The following is a 19,774-nucleotide window of genomic DNA, read 5'->3' on the forward strand; positions in this document are numbered from 1 at the left end:
ATGGCACTAGAGCAGATTATGCTTAGTGAAGCTAGCCAATCCCTAAAAAACAAATACCAAATGTCTTCTTTGATATAATGAGAGCAACTAAGATCAGAGTAGGGACGAAGAGCAGGAAGAAAAGATTAACATTAAACAGATACATGAGGTGGGAGGGAAAGGGAGAGAAAAGGGAAATTGCATGGTAATGGAGGGAGACCCGCATGGTTATACAAAATTACATATAAGAGGTTGTGAGGGGAATGGGAAAATAAACAAGGAGAGAAATGAATTACAGTAGATGGGGTAGAGAGAGTAGATGGGAGGGGAGGGGAGGGGAGATAGTAGAGGATAGGAAAGGTAGCAGAATACAACAGTTACTAATAGGGCATTATGTAAAAATGTGGATGTGTAACCGATGTGATGCTACAATCTGTATTAGGGGTAAAATTGGGAGTTCATAAGCAACTTGAATCTAATGTATGAAATATGATATGTCAAGAGCTTTGTAATGTTTTGAACAACCAATAAAAAAAAAAAAAAGAAAAAACTTTAAGATGTAGAGATTTCCTAGGAATTTGGGAGTGACAAGCTTGTGAGACAAAAGGTGGTTTAGAGAGTGACAGCCTGGAAAGGTATGTGGAACTTCTGTATTAAATTTTCATTTCCTTTATGTCCTCTTTTTTTTTTTTCAATCCTACCCCGCACCTTTGCATTGATTGTTACCTCCATTTGTTACTATTTTCTTTGCTCACAGCTAATTATCAAGAGTAGGTTATTTTCAGGGAGAACCTAAAGTTGCAATGGTCTTGCTAATCAACTTGCTGTCTGTTGACCCTGAGTATTTCCCATTTGAAGCTCACCTGTGAGCAATTGGCCTTGATGGGTGTTAGGTGCATTCTGATACCCACCATGCTGTCCCTCACTCCCATTTCTCAGAGTTGACTGTACCTGCCTTGCTATGAGTCTGCCTGACTCCTGGGGAGGGTTTGCTTCTGCCCAGATGCTGATCTAGCAAGATACAGGCCAAAATGGACTGACTTAGTTATAAAAAGCTCAATTTGAAGGAACTAAAGCAGGTTGCTGATGTGAAAAGCTTCAGTGACCATCCATTCAACTTTTTTTTTTTTTTTTAGAGAGAGAGAGAGAGAATTTTAATATTTATTTTTTAGTTTTCGGTGGACACAATATCCTTGTTTGTATGTGGTGCTGAGGATCGAACCCGGGCCGCATGCATGCCAGGCGAGCGCGCTACCGCTTGAGCCACATCCCCAGCCCCATTCATTCAACTTTTAATAAATATGAAATACATATAGGAGCTTACATCCTAGTTAGGGAATGAAAACAAACAATAAGTAATTAATAGACTCTACAAGAAGATATATAAGAATATACAAAATATATTATTCATATATACATATATATATACGTATATACATATATGTGTGTGTGTGTGTGTATACACACATAAGAAGATAGAAGATACAAAATTACCGATATTACAGGGTTGTTTTATTTTTTTTTCTTTATTGGTTCTTTTTAGTTTTACATTACATTAGGATTCATTTTGACAAATTTACAAAAGCATGGATTATAATTTGTTGTGATTCAGTCCTCAGTACTTCTCCTTTCCCTCTATTTCTCCCTTTGCCTGTTCCCTTCTTCCCTCTGCCTGTTCCCTTCCCTATACTCTACTGATCTTTCTGCTATTTACTTAGGTTTTTTTTTTTTTTAATTAGTGTCTTCAAAATGTACTTGATAGTGAGATTCACTGTGGGATACTCATATATGAACATAGGAAAATTAGATTAGATTCACTCCACTGTTCTTTCCTTATCCCATACCTCCTCCCTCTTCTTCAGTCCACTTTGTCTACTCCATTGATCTTATCTCCCACTAGGTTGGATTAACTTCCACATATTGTAACTGAAAGCTCAGTCCCTGTGCCCAAAGCCTATCAATGCCAATTTAATAATGAGGACATGGTTTTGAGAAAAAGGAAAAAGAAGTTTTATTGCTTTGCTAGCAAAGGAGAAACACAGGGGACTTCTATCCCAAAGGCTGTGACTCTATTGTTCAGGAGGGGCTGTGGGGTTTTAAAGGAATCCTTCAAGGGTTATGTTCCAGGTGTGCTCTGCTAGAGGGTCCCAGGGTACCCTGGTGGCCTGTTAGGATTCACTTGTTAATTTGGGAGATATTCACTTCTCAGATCCTCAGCAGTCATCTCCTTCCTATAGTGGGTGTGTTCAAGGGCAGTTAACTAGGGGAAGAAAAGAACACTTTCTCCCTAATCTTGTTAGGGAGGGGGAGAGAAGAGCAGAGAGAAAAAAACATCAAAACAAAAACAACAACAAAAACAGCCTTAGAGCAATGAAGGCTACATTCAGAAGGTGAAGGGACCACTGTTACAATATCAGATAAACCATTTGACTTTTGATTTTTTTGGAGACTGGCTTGTTTCCCTTAGCATGATATACATAAACATGTGCTATGTATGTATCTATATGTATAGATACATTCATTCATCTGTTGAAGGGCACATAGATTTGTTCTGCAGCTTGGCTACTGTGAATTGTGCTGTTATGGGTTCAAAAGAGACCTGAAAAAGGCCTTTCAAATTTAAGTAATTTTTCATCTATCCCTCCTTATAAGGAGAACTTTGAATAGAATCTGAAGAATGTGAGGAATTTAAACTCTTTTAATACAGGCTAGGATTTTCTCAGACATTGAAAGTAGGACAGGGTTGGTTGGGCAAGAGTTTGCAGTGAGAATAGCAGGTGGGCTCAGAGGGATGCTGCTGGGAAAGGAGAGGTATGATCTAGCCCTAACTGGACCATCATTAAAGCTGGGTTTGAGCAGAGGAGTGACTTGATTGTCATCTGCTTTTAAGAGGCTTCCTGCAGTCAGTATCCTAAGAAAACAGTGAAGAGAGCCCAGTAAGAAAGACAATGAAAGTATTAGGAACACCAGCAGTAGACAATTTTCTGGAACCCAGGCAGGCAGAATAAACAGGTGGCTTGTAACAGTGTGGTGGCAGTGGACGTGGTTGAAGCTAACTTGAAGAAAACACTCTCAACTTATCCTAATTGAAAATGGTACCATAGTAAAAAGTGACTTGGGAATTCATTGACTGTCTAAAAACTTCAAAGGACAGTCTTCCCTAAAGTTCACTTCTTAAAACACACTCCAATTTTACTACTTAACCTGCAGAGAGACATAGTTTGCATTTACACTAGTGCAGATGGTAGGGAAAGACTCAAGTGTTGGGTGCAATCACTTGACACCCATGTAGTGATAAGGAAAGACTTCTGAGGTGCCCTAAATTTAATTACAAAGTGGAGTGGAGGTGGGAAGAGAGAGAAGGTGGCAAGGAGGTTAATTAGTTACAAGCTACAGGCCACAAACACCAAAGCACTATTTTACATTCATGACAATTAAAACCTTAAATCCTCTCAACCCTTCAAGGTTCCATACTGCCCATCTATCCCAAAAGGTGGTGTAAGCCTGCCCTTCTTTTTAATAACCCATGTAGATTCAGTGTAAATAACCCCTCTCTGCCTTCCTTCCTTCTGTTTTCATTATAAAATTCTCTGGCTTAGATCTGGCAGACATTTTTCCAACTGCCACCTAGCCGAGGGAACTTGTCCTGGGACTGATTCTTGTTGACCAGCATCTGTAATGGCTCAATAAACCTTTTTATTTCAGAGATCTCTGTTTCAGGAGTTCCTACTTCACAGTAGCCAGGTGACCTGGGAATTCTATCAGAAAGATGCCACTCATGTTTTCTTCTCTACTTCCCTGCATGCTGCTGGGCTTGGGTTTCTCCTGGGCAGCAGTGAAATCATTGCCCACATTCGGGAATCTGACTCCTCTGTACCTTCCTCATTCTTTGGCCGTAAAGGTGGCAGCTGCTTTGTCAGCAACTTGTCGCCCAGCTGTGGAGATGTGGTCACAGCTCCATGGCAGAAGGCATTTTCCACTACTTCCTCCTCTGTAGGTCCTTGGGGTTTCTCAGTTTCCGTAAGATACTAAGAGGAAGCAAAGATAACAGAGAATTCCACATATATGATCATAGCTTTAGTCATAACAAGTGAGTATATATCATGTAAATCTTGCTAGTCATGAGAACCTGGTATGACCTATAGGTAGTCACTGTAGCCAGGACCTAACAGCATTTGTCCTTTAGATGACTTTTAGTATTGGACTATTGTCTAGATTAAACCCACCAGCCCAATTTTAATCTTATTAGGTTCATTTTATGGATGAGGTTGAGGGAGCAAGTTGATCCCTATGCCGGAAATATCTCTGTACATCTTTCATCATGCTCCATGATTCTTTTGAAGAGCTGGGAGATGGTATTTATTGGTTATCACATATTGCAGGTCTTACACTATGAAACTTTTTATTTTTCTTTTCTTTTTTTCTTTTTCTTTTTTTTTTTTGGTAGTACTGGGTTTTAAACCCAAGGGTGTTCCATCACTGAACTACATCTTCAGACAGACCAAGTTGCCCAGGCTGGCCTCAAATTGGCGACCCTCCTACCTCAGCTACTTGAGTCACTGGGATTATAGATGGCACCCAGCTCAAACCTTTTTAACTGTATTAGTTTCCTAGGTATATTGTAAAAATTACCATATTTTAGATTACCTTAAACAACAGGAATTCATTCTCTCAAAAGTTCAGGAGGCCAGTAGTTAAAAATCAAGTTCATAGTAGACTTGGTTCCTTCAGGAGGCTATAAATGAGAATCTGTTTTATACCTCCTCTAACCTCCAGTAGTTTCTAGCAATCTAAGCATTTTTTGGCTTGCAGCTTTATCACTCCAAATCCTGCCTCTGCTTCCTTATGTGACTGTGTGTCCCCTTCTCTACAAGGATGCAAGCCATTGGATTTAGGACCCATCCTGTCTTGTAAGACCTCAACTTGATTACATCTACAAAAATCTTATTTCCAAATAAAGTCACATTCACACAGCTGAACATACCTTTGTGGGGGACTGTTTTAGTCTGTTTTTTCATTGCTTTAACCAAAAAACCTGACAAGAACATTTTTAGAGTAGGAAAAGTTTATTTAGCATTCATGGTTTCAGAAGTCTTATTCCATAGACTGCCAACTTCATTGCTCTGGGTCCCAGATGAGGCAGAACATCTTGGTGGAAAGTTGTGGAAGAGGAAACTCACACATGTTAACATCACATACATCCAAGTTCATTTGCTTAACAAGGGGATACAGGCAGGGACATACAGCATCCAGCACAGAGAGGATCCTCACAATGATGAAAAGGATTCCATCCCTCTGTTGAAAGATCTTTTTTTTTTTTTTTTGGTATTGAGGATTGAACCCAGGGGTGCTCAACCACTGAGCCACATCCCCAGCCCTTTTTTATATTTTGTTTAGAGACAAGGTCTCACTGAATTGCTAAGTGTCTTGCTAAGTTGCGGAAGGCTAGCTTTGAATTCTCGATCCTCCTGCCTCAACTTCCTGAGCTGCTGGGATTACAGGTATGCGCCACCAAGTCCCACGAAAGCTCATTTTTAAAGAGAACAACTATATGTGTTGGAAAGTTTACAAGTATATGTAAACTAATGTAGCTTACATAACCTCATTCCAACATACTGAGTACTTTATTAGAGTCAGAACACAGTTTCTAAGGACCTAAAGGGTCCATATATATATATCACAACTCTTTTGTGAAAACAAGGTCTGTGCTTGCCAAAAAAAACATAATTTAAAAAAGAAAATACTAGGAGCAGGTAATCCCAGTGTCCTTTGTATTGGAAGTAAGACCTTATGCCTAGTGATAATCCTTTTCTTCCCTCACATGTCCAATTTAATTCCCAATCTTCTTTCTTTTACCTCATCATATTTCTTCAGTTTTTTTTTTTTCTGCTTCTGTTTCCTCCATCAACTTGTCCTCCTTCCTCCCATCCAATGATGGAAAGAGGGTGTTGCTTTTGGAAATAGACCATCACTTTCACTTCACTTGGGAAGTGTCAGATAGCCGGGTCCTGCAGGATTGCTAAAGGCCTAGCTTATTACCTTGTTAGATGTGAGTTATTTATATATTCATTCAGCAAAGCAAATTATCACTTTCTGCCCACCAGCCACAATTGCAACTTGAAATTTGAGATGCTGTCTTCTTTCCACAGGGCATTTACCAGTGTGATTCCATTTACCTAAAAATATTTCTCCTCTTCCTCATTCCATATTCCCTTCTCATCATTCAGCTTTCAATTCACCTTTTAACCATTTAAGGAGAATATCTTGGATATTCCCTTTGGCACATTATTGGATTTCCTCAAAGCATATACCTCTGTATAGTAGTGCTTATACTTTTACACCTTTGTTAAAGATTATTTAATGGGCTGGGATGGTGGCTCAGCGGTAGAGTGCTCACCTAGCATGTGCAAGGCCCTAGGTTCGATCCTCAGCACCACATAAAAATAAATAAATAAAATAAAGATATTATGTCCAGTTACAACTAAAAAATAAGTGTTAAAAAAAAAAGATTATTTAACTAGCTTCTGTCTTGTTTAGTTGACCACTAAGTTTATTATGGCCAGTGTTATCTGTTTATGTTCAATTTTGGACTTTTGATTTTAATCCATTTTCTAGATTTTAATCATTGAAGACAATTTATCTTCAGTGATAATTTGTTTTGGTGAATGAATATATAAATAACTCACATCAAATATATAAATATGGATTAAAATATCTCTCTATGCTATGGTCTCCCTTTATGATATTGAGACATCTCTCTTCTGACCAACAGTTATCCCACTGGAATTTATTTTCTTAGGTATCAGAGATGAATATGATTTATTTATACCATCTCCCCAAACCTACAAATATACATCTTTAGGTTCCTGTCAACATCCCTGACATATTTTTAGACCAAGATAAAAATCCCATCGCCTACAAACACAAGACTCAACACGACAACTGGTCTGGATTCCTCCACTTCTACTCTAACTTAGAACTGGGTATTATATTAGTCATGTTTGGTTGCTATGACCAAAATACCAGGCATAACAAGATAAAGGAGAAAAGGCTTGTTTTCACTTATGATTTCAGAGGTTTCAGTCCACGGTTGGCCAGCTCCATTGCTTTGGGCCCCAGGTGAGGCAGGTGGAAGGGCATTGCAGAGGAAAACTACTCAGCTCATGGTATCCAGAAAGATGACAAAGATTATGAGGGAAAATCTAGGGACAAGTTAAGTCCCAAGGACATACTTCCCCAACCAAGCCCTACCTGCATATAGTTTCCACCACCTTCCAGTGGTTCATTCAGCTATCAGTGGATTAATCCAGTATTGAGGTCAAAGCTTTCATGATCCAATCATTTCCTTAAAGTGCCAACTCTGAATATTGCTGCACTGGGTGCCAAGCATTCACACATATAAGATTTTGTGATGGCTAATGTGCATTCATTCAGTGATGCATTTGTTGTTCAATAGATGAGTTAGAGCAGTCCTGTCTAATGAGGAACCATGTAAGGAGAGAGTTGAAGGAAGTATAAAAGCCATGCAAATATCAATAGGAAGATCAGCAAAGAGCAAGAACAAAAACCCTGGGGAATCAGTGGCTCAACTGGGCCATTGAATTTCATTTCTGATTTCTCCCTCCCCTTCTTTTGGTTCCTCCAGAGTGTGGTCTTGATCAGTCTTTAATGTGCACACAGTTAGAATCCTTATTCTTGCCATTCTAACACCATCCTTTTTTAATTTGCCTAGTCATCCAGAAGGATCTACACAAGAAAAGCATCAGGAGTTATGACCGGAGGAAGCCAGGGAAGAAATGCGATGGCTTCAAAAACCCTGGTGAACACACAAGAAAAGGCAAAATGTCCCATCTGCCTAAAGCATTTAACAGAGCTACTGACTCTAGGCTGTGGTCACAGCTATTGCCAAACATGCATCTCTAGGAACAAGAAATCTGTGACCAGCCCAGGAGGGGAAAACAGGTGTTTCATATGTAGTATCAGGAACTTATTTGGAAATACCAAAGCTAATCAGCCTCCAGCTGACGTAGCAGAAGGACTCAGGGAAGTCAAGTTGAGCCCTAGCACTGTGCAAAATGCAGACTTATGTGCACGCCATGGAGAGAACCTCCTACTCTTCTGTGTGGAGGATAGGAAGGTAATTTGCTGGCTTTGTGAGCTTTCTCAAGAGCACCGTGGGCACCGAACATTATTCATGGATGAAGTGACCAAGGAATGTCAGGTAGGTCCCTTGATGGAGAGAGAAAGGGCAGAAGGTGGTCCTGAATCTCACTTTTCCATTTTTCTTTACTCATGTTGACCCTACATTCAGTTTCTAATACCTGGAGTCTGTATATTCCCTTCATTTACATAAGGGGTGATCCTAGGGTCTTAGCCAGAGTAGATTTGGTAGTGGTGGTGGTGGTGGTGAGTCTTCTTTCATTGTAAGTAGAGAATTCTTTCTCAAATTTAGCTGTAACTGCTCCTTTCAGCAGGATGATCATGGGGGGAACATTGTGGGTTGAATGTGGTTGAATGTGCTGTAGAGTCTGTACTCACCCTAAGAAAAGAGAAGCAGGCTGCTGTTGGTGAGATCATCATTTTCGTCCCCCAGGAATAATGAATACATTCACTTCCAATTTCCTCCCATGTCATAGATTTTAATCATCAATCTCACAGCTTTTGTAAACTCTATTGTCTTCTGAGGTCAACCTGGTTTTATCCAGGTTCATCCTCTGTCCAAGGGTGGAGAAACCTCCACGCTTGATTCTAGTGTGATTCCTTTCCCACAGGACAAGCTCCAAGCAGTTCTCAAGAGGCTGAGGAAGGAACAAGAAGAAGCTGAGAAGTTGGAAGCTGATATCCAAGAAGAGATCACTTCTTGGAAGGCAGGAAAAAACTCTCCCTGAGAGATTCTTACACAGGAAACTTGGGCAGGACCTTTGGTTCTAATCCAAGGAGCACCTTCATCTTTGTCCCCCGACTCAGAATAAATCCAGCAGCCATTTGATTAGTTTCTTGTTGTGGGGGAGGGCTGGAGAGCGGATATGTCATGGTACACAAAATATTTGAAATTGAGCACTGTGATGGACTGCAGAAGCCTAGAGAATACTGTCTTCCCTTTTTCTTTTCCTCTGAAGCTCCTACACTTTGTAGGAGGGCACTGGGCAAAAGACCAAAGATTTCTTCAAGGTTCAAAAACAAGGAGCATGATAATGGGTAGTCATGAGTATCTGGGGTAACAGTTTACAAGTCAAGCCCCAATGAGTGTGGGCCTAGAAAATATTGTCTGAGGTCATTGCTTTAGTAGGTACTGAAAGGAAAATAGTAGGGAGAAATAAAAACCAATTCCCCCAGAATTGCTCTCCTGCTTCTATACTCCTGGCTCGAAGTTCCTGAAAAATGTTTTCCTCCTGGCTCCTAATATATTACACCGTAGACCCTCAACAGACTCATTGCATCTCTCTCTCTCTCTCTCTCTCTGCCTGTCTTTGCAGTTTCAGGTAGAGACTGAGAGAAAAAGGATACAAATGGAATTTAATCATCTTAGAAGAATCCTGGACAGCGAGGAAGAGCGAGAGCTACAAAGATTGGATCGGGAGGAGAAGACGACACTGGATAGCTTGGCAGAAGCAGAGGATGAGCTGGTCTATCAGAAGCAGTTGGTGAAAGAGCTCCTCTCAGATCTAGAGCGTAGGAGTCAATGGTCAACAATGGAGCTACTGCAGGTAGAGGAATCACCTCATCTGAGGTTCTGGAAACAAGCCTGTTGCTTTATTTTTATAGCTAATAATAGTCTATGTTGAATAGGAGTGATGAAGGCATTCATTCTCACCTTTTTCCTGATCTTGGGGGAAAGGCATTCAGGTTTTGACGATTTAGTATGTGCTAGCGCTAGGGTTTTGTAGATGCCCTTGATCAGGAAAAAGCAGCTCCTTTTTGCTCTTAATTTGTTGACCCTTCCTCTTTTGCTTTTATCTTGAAAGCATGTGAAATTTTATCAAGTACTTTTTTTTTTGCCTCCTTGGGGATCATTATGCAGTTTTTATTCTTTATTCTATTAATGTGAAGTATTACATTGATTCATTTTCTTGGCTGACCATACTTGCATTTCTGAATTAAATCCCATCATGCTTAGAGTAGTCATGATTTTTTTCCTAGATTTGATTTTTTTCAGTATTTTTTGAAAAATTTTATGTATAGTAGAGGATAGGAAAGGCAGCAGAACACAACAGACACTAGTATGGCAATATGTAAATCAATGGATGTGTAACTGATGTGATTCTGCAATCTGTATATGGGGTAAAAATGGGAGCTCATAACCCATTGAATCAAAGGGTGAAATATGATATATCAAGAACTATGTAATGTTTTGAATAACCAACAATAAAAAATTAAAAAAAAAATCAAACAAAAAAAAAAAAGAAAAATTTTATGTCTATCTTCATAAGGAATATTGGCTGGGGGATTGTTTTTTGTTTTGTTTTAGCTTGTGATATCTTTGTGTGATTTTAGTATCAGGGTAGGGCTGGCCTCAGATACTATGTTGGGAAGTGTTTCCTCCTCTTCTGTTTTTTGGAAGAATTCGTGAAATTGTTATAGTTAAAGCTTCATCCTGGGGTTTCATAAACTGACTTCCAGACCACTCACATATAATCGAATCAAGTCTTTATTGAAGTACACTGGTGGCGACTGACCAGAACATAAAGCTGTTCCCCTGATCAGCCCTGAACAATTGCAAGGGCACTCCTTATAAGCCTGAAAACCACAAAAGGGATGTTCGGGGGTCTAGCCAATGCAAGCAAGCCAGGTTACAGAAGCAGAAGAGTATAGTCAAGCGGCAGGAAGCCTAACCAATCACAGTTAGCCCAGTCACCCCAGTTACAGAAACAGAACCCCATTACCCTAGTAACAGAAACAATGCCCCATTAGGTAGTTCCATGTTCTTAAAGGTTTCTATAGCAAAAGGAAAAGAACATCTTGCCCCAGTCATGACCCTTCTACTTGGCATGGTTGTTTTACAGAATGGAGTCACAAAATAAAATGGAGTCACATTTGCTTTTACTATCACAAAATATTGACATATATATTAAAGTCTCCAGCAGAATTCACCAATGAAATCATCTGGTGATTTTATGGTGGAAAGTCTTTGACTTCCAATGTAATTTCTTTACATGTTTTGTATCTATCTATATTTTCTGTCTTCTTCAATTAGTATTGGTAGTTTCTGTATTTCTAAGATTTGTTCATTTCATCTAGGTTATCTAATTTATTGGTGTAGAACTGTTTATAATCTACAATTCTTTTTTTGTCCCTGGTGCTGTGGATTAAACCCAGGGCCTCACACATGCTAGGCAAGCTCTCTACCACTGAGCTACACCCCAAACCCCTTACACTTTTTAATTTGTGTAAGGTCAATAGTGATGCCTCATCTTTCATTCTTAATTTTACCAATTCATCTCCTCTCTGTTTTTCTTCATATGTCTAGCTGAAGGCATGTTCATTTTGTTGATATTTTTAAAGAACTCTGTTTTGATTTGTCTGATTGTCTTTCATATTTGTCTATTCTTTCTTTCATGAATCCTGCTGTAAGCCTAAAGCTTTTTCTTTTGGTTCTGGGGATTGGACTCAGGGATGTTTTATCCCCAACCCTTTTGATTTTCTGTTTGAGACAATGCCTGGCCAAGTTGCTAAGGGCCTTGCCAAATTACTGAGGCTGTCCTTGAACTTGAGATCCTCCTGCCTCAGCCTCCTAAATCATTCGGTTTACAGGCTTGAACCACTATCCCCAGTTTAATCCTAATACTTTTTTTTCTTTCTCTTTTTTATTTATATGTAACAGCAGAATGCATTACAATTCTTATTACATATATAGAGCACAACTTCTCATATCTCTGGTTGCATACATAGTATATTCACACCAATTTGTGTCTTCATACATGTACTTTGGATAATAATGATCTGATTTCTATATTTTCTCTTCTTCCTAGGACACAAGTGGAATCATGAAATGGTACATATGGGTGACAACGAATAGTGCTTTTATACTATAAAGGAAGGTTTGTAGCCATTAGAAACATTTCAGTCAGAATGAAAAAATGTCCCATGTCAGGGAAATTTGGATGCTGTATTATCTTCACTTATTGGCTATAGGTGAGGCTCTGAGTGTTCCATATCTACTGAGAACTGAACAGATTCTATGTTGGTGAATTTGGTGGTTGGAGTTCAGAGTTATGGTCAGAAAGTTTATTAGGGGTAAGGAGTTCCACACTAGGACTCCTGAGACTTCCCTCATTTCACTTACCCTTGGTCCCTGCACACAGTTCTGGGTCCCTTATTTCTCAAGTGCTGTCTTACCACATAAAGGGCTCTGTCAAGTCCTAAAATAGACCATAGGGAATATCTTTTTTTCTTCTCCTCCTCCTCTCCCTCCTTCTTCTCCTCCCCCACTCCTCCTCCTCTTCCTTTTTCTTCTGGTACTAGGGTGGTACTCAGGTACTCAAGGTACTCAGGTACTCAACGGTGCTTTGCCACTGAGCTCTACCCCAGCCCTTTTGAGACAGGGTCTCATTATATTGCCAAGGCTGTCCTCAAACTTGAGATCCCCAAGACTCTGGGATTATGGGCATGCACCACCACACTTGGAAGGGACAGTTTCTTATATTTTCTTTTCTTACATGGGAATAGAAGGAATCGGGTCATTCTATACAGTTCTCACTATATTTCTTAAGACAGAACCAAGCCTTGGAGTTAGTGGCTTTGACCCATGTTGCCAATAATTAATCTCTTTTTGTTTATTTGCTTTAGAAACTCATATGAAAAAAACTTAGTCCTTGTGTCTGTGGTTGCCAACCCACCTGGTGGCATCAAATTCTACACAAACACAAGAAATTCTGACCATATTCACTTCGGTAATCATAGCTTCTTTGCCAAGTGTTTGTAACTTCCCCATAGAATCTGAAATCTCTAATGTGGACTCTGGGATTCAGGCTCTGGACTGGTACACACAGAGTACCCATGTCACAACCAGGACCTGCAGCTTCACTGTTGATTGCTCAGGCATCCACGTACCTGGCCCTCCCAGAGAGAACCACTGAAGTGAAAGGACTTTTCCATATCATGTAACTTTTTCAGAAGTAGCAAAGACTTTTTCTATGCATTATTTCATCTAATTTTGAATTATTTCCATGAAGTATCAAGTATTCCATTTTTAGAAGAGGGAACTATTGCTTTCAAGAGGTGCAGATCCTCCCAAGGTCACACAGCGGGTACGTGGGAGCATATTTCACACAGTGTATTTCTTCTGACTCCACTTTCGAAGCTTTTTCCCTTGGGTTCTTTAGGGAAGAGGTATCCATGATGTGGAAGGATAAGAAGGCAGTGGTGTTGGCGGGACACAAGATGAAAAATGTGGGGGTAAAGATATTCTGTCATTCCTAGGAGTGAGATCTGGACTCTGAAGAAGCCAAAAACTGTCTCCAAGAAGCTGAAGACTGTATTCCGTGCTCCAGATCTGAGGGGGATGCTGCAGAGCTTCAGAGGTCAGTAGAGCAGGGGAAGAGTATGGATAAGGAATTTTTGTGGCATCAAGGGTAGCAGGTCTAGTCTAAGAATGAGGATGGAAGAGAGGAGGGAGGTCAGAGAAAGGGTCTTCTGTGACATAGAGGATATGATCAGGAGTGAAGGAGAATGGCCAGGCGTCTGGCTCATCCTCTCATTTGCAGTTCACAGCTTCACCATATGCCATCTCTTGCCTCTACTTTGGATAAGAGATAGATATTGGTGCTTCTAGTTTTCTTTGCTTCTAATCAAAATCATTGCATCTTTTCTCATTTCAGAGCTAACAGATGCCCAATGCTACTGGGGTAAGAAGTTGCAGGGTCTTCAGATCACTGTATTTGGATCACCTCAGAAGCTTGTGTTTAATGAGATCTTATCATCTGAGCCTCTTGTGGTCTCACAGACATTTCTCTAGCATTCCACCCCTCCCCCAATCCATCAACCCAACTTTGCTCCAAGTGCATTTCCCACGTGCCCTCTTCACAGTGAGACCAGATAAACCTGTTCCATGTCTGTCACTGACCTTTTTTCGTTTTCCCTTGCAGTGGACTTAACATTGAATCCAGGCAACTTAAATTTGAATCTTGCACTTTCGGAAGATGAGAGACAAGTGACAAGCGTGTGTATTTGGCCACTTAAGCGTTACGATTGTGGCATCTTAAGCTCCCAACATTTCTCTTCAGGGAAACATTACTGGGAAGTTGATGTATCCAAAAAGACCAGCTGGATCCTGGGAGTACACTGTAGAAAACGTTCTGCAAAGTATGCTGAGAGAAAAGATGCGAATCATACAAATGTGTCCTCCACGTACAGACCTAAGTACGGCTACTGGGTTATAGGTTTACAGAATAACTTTGAATATATCGTCTTTGAGGATTCTTCCAGCTCTGATCCTAAGGTGTTGGCCCTCTTTATGGCTATTCCTCCCCGTCGTGTTGGGGTTTTTCTCGACTATGAAGCAGGCATAGTCTCATTTCTCAACGTCACAAACCATGGGTCACTCATCTACAAATTCTCTAAATGTTATTTTTCTCAGCCTGCTTATGCATATTTCAATCTTTATAAATGTCCAGCCCCCATGACACTGTGCCTACCAAACTGCTGAATTTTCTTATTCCCTCATCTCCTACTTTTGGATTCCTTGTCTAGAGGCTCCTCTCCTGCTTCTGAACACATCTGCACCTTTCATCCTGTGGTCTTTCATCCCTGTGGTCTCCCTTCTCTACTTGAGAATTTCTACTCATCCTTGAGATGAGATACACTATGGTGTATCTGGTTTAAGTTAGGAGAGATGCTTTTGTACCCATTTATTCTTCCTCATATTCTCAAAGATAGACATCGAATCCCTTGTAAAGATGGAGAATTGTTATGCTGAGCGTGGTGGCACACCTGTAATCCCAGGAGCTCTGGCTGAGATAGGAGATAGGAGGATCACAAATTCAAAGCCAGCCTCAGCAATTTAGCAAGATCCTGTCTCAAAATTTAAAAAACGAAAACAGGGAGTTGGGGATGTGGCTTAGTGATTAAATACTCCTGGATTCAATCTCTGGCACCAAAATAAAGATGGATCATTGTTTAAAATATCCGTGCCCTCTCATTTCTTCATATTTCCCTGCCACTGATCTGAAGAGAGTAGCAAAGCCTCTTGGCCACCCATATGTGTTATTTAGAACAATCCACACAAATCACTCCTGTGACCAGGATGATCAAAAACTGAGGAGTCTTTGAGCAAATGTCAGTTTGCCCAGGATACCCAAGGTTTATTGGGGACTTGAGAGAAAAACATCCACTATAGATTTACCCAGAGTGAAGAGTCATCTTCAGAGGATTTAATTCAAATCCTGTTTCCTCTGTAATAAACTGTGTAATGGTAAATAAATGTTACGGTTCTTTTTTTCTCAAATACAAATTGCGATTTCAAACTGTACCTTAGTTAAGATCATTATGTGAAACTAAATGTCAATAAATATAAAATGCCTAATTAAGTGTCTTATACATAACAATAACTAAATACATGCTTTTGTGATTACAGAAAATTTAGTCTGTTAATCTCCCCACCAGTTTGCACTCTTCAGAATAGTAATAATTGTTTCTTCTGAATTTTCATTTTGCAAATACCCAGAGTCTGCTGTTAAGACCACTTCAGTTCTAGTTTTGTTTTATAAAACTTTTTATTATTGAGGCTGGTATTATTTTTATTAAAATAAATACATTTAAAGACTGCAAAACAAACCTGTGATCTTCCATAGTCTGTGCAATACAATTAGCCATGTCTAGATATAACTGTAATGTGGGACAACCATCTGGTATTTAGGGCTTTTCCTTGTGGTAGAAGACTTGAGTGTTCTATTGTTAGTTGCCACTCTATGCATCTTTTCTTTTGTATTCTTTCTGTGGAGTAGAAAGGAGAGCTGGGGAGATGCTGATCAAAGGAGCCTACAGCATTATAGGAAAACCTTAGGTACAAGAAAAGTTGAAATGCTCAATCCCTGTAGCCATTAATGAAGCAAGAGCAGGTCAGGGTGAACTGCTTCAGGCCAGGGTGCTCTTGCAGGTGACAGATGTGTATGCTGTGGATCCTTAAGACCCGAGCTTTGAATTCAGTCAGAATTTCATTATCATAGTGGTGTTGGTACTTTCCCTTAACTAAGTTAACTAAATTAATTGGACTCAGTTTCTCTTTGGAAATAAATTTGCCGAGATTTACCCCATTGTGATATTGTAGTAATTAAATGATATGTTTGCAATAACTTCTACGTTTCCTAGCACATATGCCTCGATCTAGATGTCCATTTCCTATGTGAGATGAAATGTTGAAAATAAATATTAATATACTTTAAGTATTACTGTTGTTGATTTGTTTCAAGAAACAGAAAAACTTAAGAATCACCAATATTTTAAATTTCTTCATTGCATCATAAATGTTTTCATTATACAAACTGCTCTTGTCTTCATATGGGGATTATTTCATTCTTATTGGCTCATATTAGTTATACATAACATTAGAATTCATTTTGACACAATTATAAAAGCATGGAATGTAATTTAATTCAGTCCCCAGTACTTTGCATTATGCTTCCTCTTCCCTCCCCTGTTCCCTTTTCTCTACTTTGAGCTTTCTGCTATTTACTTGCAGTATTTTTTTAAAATTAGTGTCTTGTGGATGTACATGATGGTGAGATTCACTGTGGTATATTTATATATGTACATAGGAAACTTAGGTCAGGTTCATTCCACCATTTTCCCTTATCCTGTTCCTCCTCTCTCCCCATCAATCCCTTTCCACTACTCCAATAATTTTCTATTTTGATAGAATTCACCCTTCTTCCCTATTTCTCTTCTTTTTCCCCACTTTATTTTGGACCAGCTTCGGTATCATATGTAGATTTTAAAAGTAATAGTAACAATCTCTGTAAGTGAACATAGTATAAAAATCTGATTTGACATCCTTTTCTATTTCCACAGTGATTCTCTTTCATTGGAAATCTCTATATACTCTGCCTCATCCCTGTTTTTTTTTTTTTAATATTTATTTTTTGATGTAGATGGACACAACACAATGCCTATATTTTTATGTGGTGCTGAGGATCCAACCCAGGTCCCGCCCATGCTTGGCCAGTGCTCTACCACTGAGCCACAATCCCAGCCCCTCATTCCTGTTTTTTTCAGTTGCCAGTTCACCTTACAGCTTATAGTGATAGAGGAAAGTCCAAAGTCCAGATGGTCTACCAATTATGATGGTTCAACTTAATAATTTTTGATTTCATAATTCTGCAGAAGTATAGCCATACAACAATTCTGTTTTTTTTTTTTTTTTTTTTTTTTTTTTTTTTACTTTCAGTATAATATTCAGTAAATTACATGAGCTGGGTGTGGTGGTACATCTTGTAATACCAGCGACTCAGAAGGCTGAGACAGGAGGATGATAAGTTAAAGGCCAGCCCTAGCTAGGCCCTAGTAAACAACTTGGTGACACCTTTCTGTTTCCTTCACATCCCCACCAATTCTTTTCACCTTTCATTTTTTTGGTAATTGCCAGTCTAATAGGCGTGGGTGACTTCTCATTATGATTTTGATTTGTGTTTCCCTAATGATTAGTAATATTGAACTATTTTTATGTCTTCTTTTGAGGAATGTCTATTCAAGTTTTCAGTCCATTTTTATATCAACTTATTTTCTTCCTATCGAGTTACATGTATGGTTTGCAGCTATTTTCCCTCATTCCATAGGTGATATCTACCCCTTGTTGATTGTTTCCTTTGCTGTGCTAAAGCTTTTTATTTCATATAATCTCATTTGTCTATTTTCTTTGGGTTAGACAAAGAGCTCATGTTTGGGAGATATCCAAAAAAATTACTGCCTAAACACAGCATGAAGCTTTCCCCCTAGGTTTTCTTTTAGCATTTTCAGAGTTTCAAGTCGAATGCTTAATTGTTTGATCTCCTTTGAGTTGAATTTTGTCTATGGTGTGTGCATGTGTATTAGTGAGTTTGTTGTTACCATAATAAAATACATGAGAATGAATGTTTAAAAGAAATAGATTTATTTAGTTTGCAGTTTTGGATTCTGAAAGTTCCAACAGCATTGTGACAGCTCTGAGAAGGGCCTGTTGGTACATCCCATCATGGCAGTGGACATCACAATGGCAGGGGCATGTTCAGGAACAAGAGATCACATTGTCAGATGAGAAGGCAAAGAGCAATTCAGAGTTCAGGTTTGCTTTTGTAACAACTTGCACTCATAAGAACTAATGAAGGGATACCACAATAACTGTTTTTTATTGTTGTTGTTTGTTTTTGTACTGGATATTGAACCCAGGGATTCTTAACCACTGAGCCACATCAAAACCCTTTTTATTATTTATTTATTGATTGATACTGGGGATTGAACTCAGGGGCACTCAACTGTGGGGAGCCACTCCAAATGCATGCACCTTTAAGTCCTGATGCACCACAGGGATCTGAAAGACTCAGATAAATAAGATGAGTAGGCCACACCCAGAGGGGTTGAGTTAAATTTATCTGTTCCCTTGTAATCTTAATCCTTGTCTCATTTGAGTGGCTTCTTCCCCATAAAAGGGTACAGCACATGCTCCTCGCTCTGTCTCTTTACACAGACCCCTAAGGTCAGAGGAGCCACCACAGGACCCAAAGAAAAAGGTATTTCCATGTCTCTGTGTGGTTATTTCGTGTAGCCCAGTTCACCTGGAGTGACCTTGATGTTTAGTCGTGAGATGTGACACTCCACCACTGAGCCACATCCCCAGCCGTATTTTGTATTTTATTTAGAGACAGGGTCTCACTGAGTTGCTTAGGGCCTCACTTTTTGCTGAGGCTGGCTTTGAACTCATGATCCTCCCGTCTCAGCCTCTGGAGCCACTGGGATTACAGGTATGTGCAACAACACCCGGCTTTTATAATTTATTTTAAGACAAAGTTTTGCTAAATTGCACAGGACCTTACTAAGTTGCTGAGGATGGCCTTGATCTTGTGATAGTTCTGCCTCAACTCTTGAGACACTAGGATTATGGGTGTGAACCACCACACCCAGCTACAATACTACAAAAACTGCTTAATACCCTGCTCAATGACCTAAGGGCTTCCACTAGGCCCCACTTCTTCAAGGTCCATAGAGTGTCTCATTATTGACACAATACGGACAAAATTACCACTCCAAGAGACCTTGGGAGATAAACCATGTTCAAAAGGTAGTGTGAGGCAAGGCTCCAATTCCATTCCACATGTGGATATCAGTTGATCTGATGCCATTTATTAAAGAAGCTTTTCTGTCCTTTTTTTTTTTTTTTCTCTTGGTACTCCTGTCAAAGATTAGTTGGCCAAAGATGCAAGAATTTATTTTTGGACTTTCTAGTCTGTTCCATTGATCTGTACATCTGTTTGTTTTAGATAGCATCATACTTTTTTAATTAGAGTACTTCTATTATGCATTTTTAAGTCAGGAAGTGTGATGCCTCCAGCCTTGGTCTTCTTACATGAGATTGCTTGGACTATTTGGAGTCTTTTGCTGTTCCATAAGAATTTTAGGATATTTTTCTGTTTCTGAAAGAATGCCACACCATTGGGAATTTTTTAGGAGCACATTAAATCTATGCTCACTTTGAATAGTATGGAGATTAAACAATATTATTTCTTCCAGTCACAAATATAATATATATTCCCACTTATCTTTGTCTTCTTTACTTTCCTGTTTTTGTGTTTGAGAATTTTCAGAGTATAGGTCTTTCATTTCTTATTTT

At 39.4% G+C, this 19,774-nt stretch overlaps 1 protein-coding gene across 7 annotated transcripts in view; it reads left to right on the forward strand.

The window, feature by feature from the left end:
• Positions 1-15,101, forward strand: part of Trim34 (tripartite motif containing 34) — a 21,635-nt gene extending 6,534 nt beyond the window's left edge. For 3 of the 7 annotated variants that reach the window (XM_048788190.1, XM_048788192.1, XM_048788193.1), the window contains exons 2-9: positions 7,712-8,200; positions 8,751-8,846; positions 9,456-9,686; positions 11,949-11,971; positions 12,948-13,058; positions 13,399-13,499; positions 13,797-13,823; positions 14,064-15,101. In XM_048788190.1, the coding sequence (XP_048644147.1) occupies positions 7,712-8,200; positions 8,751-8,846; positions 9,456-9,686; positions 11,949-11,971; positions 12,948-13,058; positions 13,399-13,499; positions 13,797-13,823; positions 14,064-14,623 (1,638 nt within the window). In that variant the 3' untranslated portion in view covers positions 14,624-15,101. Of the gene's footprint in view, positions 1-7,711; positions 8,201-8,750; positions 8,847-9,455; positions 9,687-11,948; positions 12,112-12,947; positions 13,059-13,151; positions 13,227-13,398; positions 13,500-13,796; positions 13,824-14,063 lie in introns of those variants that run through there. The other 4 variants (XM_048788191.1, XM_015477543.2, XR_001502587.2 and 1 more) reach the window with 4 other exon arrangements.
• Positions 15,102-19,774: the final 4,673 nt, after the last annotated feature.

This window comes from Marmota marmota, unplaced genomic scaffold (genome assembly GCF_001458135.2).
Source record: "Marmota marmota marmota unplaced genomic scaffold, marMar, whole genome shotgun sequence".
In the NCBI taxonomy this organism is placed as follows: domain Eukaryota; kingdom Metazoa; phylum Chordata; class Mammalia; order Rodentia; family Sciuridae; genus Marmota; species Marmota marmota.